This window comes from Pseudopipra pipra, chromosome 4 (assembly GCF_036250125.1).
Source record: "Pseudopipra pipra isolate bDixPip1 chromosome 4, bDixPip1.hap1, whole genome shotgun sequence".
Classification (NCBI taxonomy): domain Eukaryota; kingdom Metazoa; phylum Chordata; class Aves; order Passeriformes; family Pipridae; genus Pseudopipra; species Pseudopipra pipra.
The window spans coordinates 64,236,777-64,244,598 of record NC_087552.1 but is presented as its reverse complement, the minus strand read 5'-3'; the positions used below and the strand labels follow the sequence as shown (position 1 = coordinate 64,244,598).

At 43.1% G+C, this 7,822-nt stretch overlaps 1 protein-coding gene across 1 annotated transcript; it reads left to right on the top strand.

The window, feature by feature from the left end:
• Nucleotides 1-257: 257 nt before the first annotated feature.
• Nucleotides 258-6,302, top strand: GRPEL1 (GrpE like 1, mitochondrial). The gene is made up of 4 exons (XM_064653300.1): nucleotides 258-401; nucleotides 1,196-1,364; nucleotides 2,556-2,637; nucleotides 4,943-6,302. The coding sequence occupies exons 1-4, from the start codon at nucleotides 322-324 to the stop codon at nucleotides 5,287-5,289; spliced, it is 678 nt and encodes a 225-aa protein (XP_064509370.1). The 5' UTR covers nucleotides 258-321; the 3' UTR covers nucleotides 5,290-6,302.
• Nucleotides 6,303-7,822: the final 1,520 nt, after the last annotated feature.

The window sequence follows — 7,822 nt, the reverse complement described above, 5'->3', positions numbered from 1 at the left end:
AATTTTCTCAGGTACAGCTCGCACAGGACGTGAATCAGCGAGGAACACCGAAACCGCAACCGGAGCGTCGCAACCCTTCACCCAACAAAATGGCGTCGCCGCGCGCACCCCGCCCGCGGCTCCACCCCCCGCGCGTGGCGGCAGGGGCCGAGCAGCGCGCGCCCCGGAAGGGCCGAGGGCTCCGCCCCCCCTCCTGTTCGGCGCGAGGCCGCGCGCCCGCCCCGCCGATTGGCTCCTGGGCGCGTCACTCCCGGCCCGCCCGCCCGCTGATTGGCGGCGGCGTGGGGGGGCGGGCGCAGGCCCGGCGGGCAGGAGGGCGCCATGGCGGCCGTGGCCCAGTGCGTGCGGGGCGCGCTGCGCCCGCGGCTCCCGCTGCACCCGCTGCTCAGCGCCGCCATCAGGTGAGGGGCGATCGCGCCGCAGCGCCCGCCCGGCACCGGGCACCTGGGACGGGGACTGGGCCGCGCTCAGCGCCGGGCCGCGAGGAAAGCGAGGCCCGGCCTTGCCGCGCGGCCGCTGGGGCCGCCCCACATTCCCTGCCGCTTTCGCTGCCTTCTTAAGCTCTCCACCGGGAGGGCGGCCCGGCCCTGCCCTGCGGGGAGTATGAGGGGCTGCAGGCCCGGGGTCGCGGGGCGGGTGTTCGAGCCCGTGTGTCAGTGCGGGCTGATCCGGGGCCGCTTTGCTCGGGCGGCTGAGCTCGCAAAGCCTGAGAAACGTCACGAGGGGATAAACAGTCATTATTTATGCGGGCAGGCCCGGGATGTTTGCGGCAGGGCAGGCACCGCTCCGCTGCTCCCCAGCGATCCGCGGCCCAGCCCTGCTCTTCTCTCCGTTTGTTTTCTGGGGAGCTGTTGCAGGCGATTGCATCACGGAACTTCTTCCTGATAGAGCACTGCGCTGAAAACGAGATCATATTCCCCTTAAAAGTGTTGTGACTCTATAAACTGAATGTAATGGACATTTACAAGCTTGCAGCAGTTATTTTTTCCTATAGTTTAAATGGCCAGAGGTCTGTTGCTTTTTATGGAGGATTCTGCACAGTTTTCACAGGCCTAGGGTTGTCGTGTTAATTTGTGCTCTGATATGAGAATTTTGTAGACACTGATGTGTCAGACAAAACGGGCAGTGTGTCTAGAAAATGCTAATATATTACAAAATAAGCAGCTGATTAACGTTGTCCATGTTTTTGCCTTAGAACTTCTCCACGACTCCTTTGTGCAGCAACACAACAGAAAAACACTGGCCAGAACTTGGAGGAGGACCAGAGTCAGAGTCAAAATGAGCAGAAGGCTGAAACCAGCTCTGCTGAAAAACTGTTATCTGAAGAAAAGGCTAAACTGGAAGAACAACTAAAGGAAGTCACTGTAAGTGTCTCTGGGTTATCGGTTGCACACCTTACAAATTGTGTGCCCAGATGCCTTCACTGTGGGTTCTCAGTGCACAGTCTGGATACAGTTGTGTGACTCCTGTTTAGTTGTTGAATAAAACCTACAATTTGACCATTTCTTTATACCTAAGAGTAGACGTCATGCAAGACTTGAGGTGCATCCCTGGTCCAAAATTAAAGTTTTGGGTGGTTTCTTTCCAGTTTCTAAATGGAATTGGACCCTCTCCAGCCTTGAAATTTATTACTGAGTTTCGCATAGGTTTTGCTCAGTGGAGAAGTAGTTTTTAGAGGTCATGAAAGGGTTTGAGTGTGTCTCTGTTACGTGCATTTGTGTGTGCTAAGAGATGGTTTTCTGGAAACAGCTGCTGGCTTTTCAAAGGTCAGAATTAATGATGCTTATACAATATTTTTATACAGTAGTGTACTTATGCCATACTTAGGAAGTTTTAAACCCGTCTGTTGGAGACAGACATGAGGCTGAAGGGTCACATCCCTTGTCTGGCCTCATGTGTCTTGCATTCTTTCCCTTGCACAACTCCAGCCCACCATGGAGTTCTGGATTTGGTGGTGAAGCACTCAACCTGAATTTTTATTTTATTAATTTTATTGAATTTCAGTCTTAGTGCATCTGCTGGCCATATTGCTGGGAACAGACCAAAACTTGTCCTGAGCAACAGAGGAGTTAGACTTCATTAGTTTGTAAAGGCTGGAAAAACTGGAGGGCGCTCTGTGGTGTGTAGGAGAGGGAAGAGATGGTTTGAGTCATGGTTAGCTTGACTCTCATTTGCTATAGTGTCAAAGTGCCTCATGACTCAGGAAAGCTTTCTGTGAGCACACAGCAGAAATCTTGGGTTTATAAAACTTGATAGATGCATAGAGTGAAAAATGTCTTCCAGCTACTCTGTTGTCAAATACTGAAAGTCTGGAAAACCATCTTATTTCCTTTCCCTCGTTTCTTTCTGCTCTAAAGTGAAGCAAACATCTGTCCTGGTAGGAAGGATGCTGTGATAACTGGCATGTGTTGTCTTCAGATTACTCTAGGTGGTGGGTTTAGGCTATGAAACTGTTTAAAATGCTGCTTTATTCTGAATATGTTGGGTTGAATTATTGTCACCTACCCAATTAGCAGGAATAAAATCTCTTCTGTCACTGTTTTTTATTTCTGTAGGACAAGTACAAGCGTGCCTTGGCAGATGCGGAAAACGTGAGGCAAAGAAGCCAGAAATTAGTAGAAGAGGCAAAGTTATACGGTCAGTGGAGGCTTCTGTTGTGTTTACTTAATGAGACCTGGGAAATGCAGAGCCTGGAAAAATTAATCTGAGTGGTCTGCAGTACTGACAGGTTGTACTTCCCAGTGATTCTGAGTACTTGGTTAAAAGTTGCATTTGAGGCAGAGAGGTTTGAACAGTTCCTCACTTTGCATCAGAATTGTGACCATCTCCCTGGCCAGAGGCAAGACTTAAACTGCTGGAGTCAACAGCTTTTGGGGACATTGCTTTAAATTTGGTATCTGCTTTCCTACAGTGTGTACTGCACTAGTAGATTTTTTTTAGTAAGATTTGCAGCTTGAAGTTTGCTGTTTTCACTCACTTTGGTTTCAGATCTGAACAGGAGCATGGAATACTGCCTTTCCTTCTGGTTTGGCTTTTTTTCATTCTTGGTGTTTATTTTGGATTTGTTTGGGGTTTTTTTAGCCTTTTCTATTTGAATAACTGTTGTGTTGAAGGCCATAGCTTTCAAATAGAAGTAATATATTTAGATGGGTGATTCTTTCCTGTAGTAGGGATGCACAGTCAGACTATGGAGTGCTAAAAGCACGTCTTCCTGTAAGAGCCAGGCTACTAATATCTGATTTAGCTTTTTGACATTTCAAACACAAATCTGTAAAACAGAAACTGTATGCAAATGCTGCAGCAGAATAATGCTGTTTCATCCTGGTGTTTGACTGCCACTCTGACTTGAAAATGAGTTGGTCTTTTTCGCCACACACTGTACCACAGCTGTATAGTTTAATTCTGAATACAAAAGTTCTGATTTCTGAATAACAGGATCTTCAGTTAGTCTGTACTGTAAGAAAGAGTATGTATTATTTTTGTACCCTTTTCATGGACATTTAAATGCTTTGTCCTGAAGTTGATTTGCAATAAGTATAGTTTCACTAATGTGCTACTTAATGCAGAAGGACTTTGAGTCAGGTCTGAGCTCCAAGATGCTACAATATAAATAAATATTGAAATAAAATTTATCTTGAAAACTAAATTACATATCATCTGTAAATTTTACTGTTTGTACATGAGTGCTTCTTCTGTTGAAGTAAGAGAAACTCATTTCTGAGACTTGCATAAATTCAGAGTTGCAGTGACAGATATTTGCAAATACAACTTAGGCAATAAAAAACCCCAGCCAAACCACCCTCCGAAGAGTTTGGTTATTTGGTTTGATCCAGACCACTAGGCAGCTGGTTTATCTGTGTTTGGGGTACTTCAGCCCTAACCACAGCTTTAGTTTTTAGTTTAAAACTGTGGTTGTTTTCTCCATATTTTTGGAACTACTTGGACACTTAGTTACTGTTCTTTGGAGAGCTCGAGTCTCTATGGAGTTGTGCAGTTATTAAAGTGACCCTTTCCTGAGAACTAGCAGATCTCTATAGAACTTGCAAGGTACTTCCACAGTTCTGGGGTTTTTTTGTTTAAATCAAAGACTTGTCCTCTGGTAATGCTCATATCACTTCTTGGCAAGGAAAAAAACCATCCAAAATGTGAACTAGAATTAAAAAGACTGTATGGGTTAAAAAAGGGTAACTAAAAACCAAACCACAATCCAGTTCCATTTGTTCTTTGTTTAACTCTATGTAGAAATGTGTTACTGAATTGTGTTGATTGTTCTTGATTACTAGATACACTTTGCCTTAAGTGAAATCAGTCCAGATTCTCTTAGTGTGAGCCAGAGAACATTTTCAGAACAGGGACTGTCATTAGCTTTGGAATTGCTCAGTCTTTGCAAAGCACAGCTGCTGATTCTGTAAAATTGGTTTATAGTGGGAGGGAGAGGTGGGAGTTCTTTTAATTCAAGGAGGAATCCCTGTTCATCTCTTGGACTCCTCATCAGTCTGACCACATGCTTTGTCTTCTGCAAATATTTTTGTCACATCAGGTTAAAGGGTAGGAATAGGGCAACATAATGCTTTAAACTTCAGGTGAATCCCAAGATGAGAAAGACGTGAGGAAATTACATGAAGCCATCCTTTGGTAACTTTGGTTGGAGTTTTAACTGTTCATGTTAGGTCATTAGCATAGCTTTAGCTCTTTTGGAATAACTTTTTTTCCACATAGAAGTAGAGGAGATGATGTGGATATCAAGGTATCTGTAACAGTTGTATATAGACATCCAAAATTGGAAAGGATGTTTTACCCCAAATAGTTACAGTATCACATATCATCTTAAAAATCTAAAGGAGTACAGATTATTGCTGTAGGTTTTGGGGTTGTGGGTTTTTTTAACTCTTCTTTCTGTCAGTGGACTAATCCCATTCCCTTCTCTTTTACATATTTTTAGGGATCCAGAGCTTCTGTAAGGACTTACTAGAAGTTGCAGACATATTGGAGAAAGCAACAGAAAGTGTTCCAAAGGAAGAAATTAAGGATGATAATCCTCACTTGAAGAGCTTATATGAAGGTCTTGTTATGACAGAAGTACAGATTCAGAAAGTGTTTAAAAAACATGGCCTGCTCAGACTGGATCCTGTTGGAGCCAAGTTCGATCCCTATGAACACGAAGCGTTGTTCCATACTCCCATGGAAGGGAAGGAGCCTGGCACTATTGCATTAGTATCCAAGATTGGCTATAAGCTGCACGGGCGTACTCTGCGGCCTGCCTTGGTGGGTGTTGTGAAAGACCCTTAGCTGCTCAATCTGAGAATTTAAAATGCCATACAACTATTAAACAGCTGGATGGTTTTTGTCTCACACCATGCTTTCCTTGTTCCTCTGCTCCCAGAGAGGTTTAAATGAGTTGGTTGAGGTCTCCCAGTGAAAATGAAACAACTGATGGAATTCTCCTGCTTAGTGGCCTTCAACATCACTGTTCCATAAGCTCTTCTTTGGTGTAAAAGAGCCATTAAGCCCTCTAATGCTTTAGATTAGCTTTTTACAACCATTGCTCCTGAAGGTGCATTAAATTGAAAAGAATGAAACACGAGAATTTTGCAGTCTCACATTTATCACTGTGTGTAGATTGAAAATCCAGATAGTGGTTCAGACATTTCCTTTGGTTTTGTACAATCTCTCATTGCAGAAGTGGGTGAAGTAGTACCAATAACCTGCTTTCTGCAAGCACCCATCAGCTACACACTGATGTGATAAATGCCATGTTTTCCCTATTCAGAAATAATCTCTCTCAACAACTGAAATTGAAACCTTTGTGAATTCTGACCTGTAAATAAATGACAATGGAGATTAGTTACCTTTTGTAATTGTTCAACCCTTTTGTCCTCTACTAACATTGACTCAAAAAAACCATCTAATACTTGTATGGCATTGAAGAACCAATAGAATTTATCCATCTCTGGATTTTTAATTTAATATTGTATAAATTGGTTTAAACAATTTTGATAGTCTTGTAACTTCTAGCTTTGCAATCAGTTTGTTATGCAAACTGTAGTTACAACCCTGCTGAGAGCCAGAACACTCAAAGGAGCTGAGATGGGTATATGATTTCTTTCACACATAAATTGCATGTGAGTGGCTCAAACAAAAATGTGAACTCAGTTTCATTTTCGTTATTTCCTGCATTTACTCAGCTTGGATCTTAGGTTGCACCAGAACTTTTCCCATATGCAGTTCTTGCCATGTCCAACTCCACCTGCTGCTCCCAGTCCTGCAGAATCAGGCTAAAATACAATACGTGATTAACTGAATGTTTTGTTTACATCTGTCTGGTCACCTGGATAGCAGTGGGTAGAACTTGGCAAATTACACAACTGACAAAGCAGAGCCCATATGTTTCACACACAAGACAGACACTTCAAACTTAGGGAAGTTATTAGGACCTGGTAAACAGTAAGTATTTCTGAATTTTTTACCATGTTTCTGGTTATCTTGGATATTAAGGAGCTTCTTACCTTAAGGTCAAGTATTGATTACTTTTTTTTGGTTCAGATGCAGAGTTGCCAACAGCTTTTTGAACTCTAGACCTGCTCACAGTGAGAAGTGATTACTTGTTCCTTAAGACTTTTTTTTGCAGTACTGGTTTGCTTCATGGGAATCAGACAATTAACTAGGAACAACCCAAGTGCATACAACTGTTTGGAAGGTAGTGGTGTTTAAGGATTCATTCTTTCTTTCTCAGCTCTAAGAAAGAAAATCCATGCTTTGACTGGGCAGAGGAGGGAGAGTAATACTTTGGGATGTGTGCAGACAACTACAATGTTAATTTCTTAGAACTAATCAAGTACAGGGATAAAAATGCAAAAAATTGAATGTAAAAATTCAGGGAAAAAAGGGGATTCCAGACACTTAAGTTGAATTTGGAAGTAACTTCCCTCCTTCTGGGTTTTAAGAGTGCACTGTAGCTGTGTGAAGTAGGATTGTGTACTTTGATCAGGACCCATTCTAAACTGATGCCATAAAGGGACCAGGATCAATTTTATATACCTTTTAAGAACTGTCATGTGTTGTTTTGTCCCCTCCCAACCCCTCTGGATCTAAACTAAATGTAATAATAACTTCCTTAGTATAGAACTTTTTCAATAGGGCATTAAAACAAAGGGACAGCTCCTTCCCTAGTGAAGATTTTTTTTTTTAATGAGCTTCCCAGTGCATCAACAAACTCATTTCTGGACTACATTACTTTATTCAGGGTGTTCTTAAGCACAAATCCCTGTTAAATGTTCAGCCCAAGATTCATCTTTGAAGCTGATAACTGAGTATCTCATTTAAGTGATATCTTCCCTGGCCTGCCCTCAGAGAGGCTTCAGCACAGAGCGTGTCAGTCTGTACAGAGAGCTCCAACCACCTGTGCACTCTGCCACACCACAGGAAGGAGCACTGAAGAAATCAAAGAACAGAGGGAAGTGTTCTGAAATTTCAGCAGCCAACAAAGCTACCCCCAGTACTAGCTATTTCATAAATACCACTTTTCCACTCATCACTGTTTAGCTACACTGCATCTCCATTTGTCACTGCAAAGACTTAAGCCATTTTCCTCACTGCAAAAGCTGCGTTGCTGTTAAATCAGTCATGGGAAGAAATTTTAATACGAGTTTATTTAGCAATACACAATGCAAAAATGTAGTAAAATGCTGTGTGCACAACATCAGTTGGGCTTGACGTGATTTCAGCACAGGCATTTGTGTCTGGCACAGCTACACCAGCACACAGTTCCAGTGAGTGCAACATTCACTTTAAGGAAGAAAGAAGCTGATGCTCACTGGGTGCC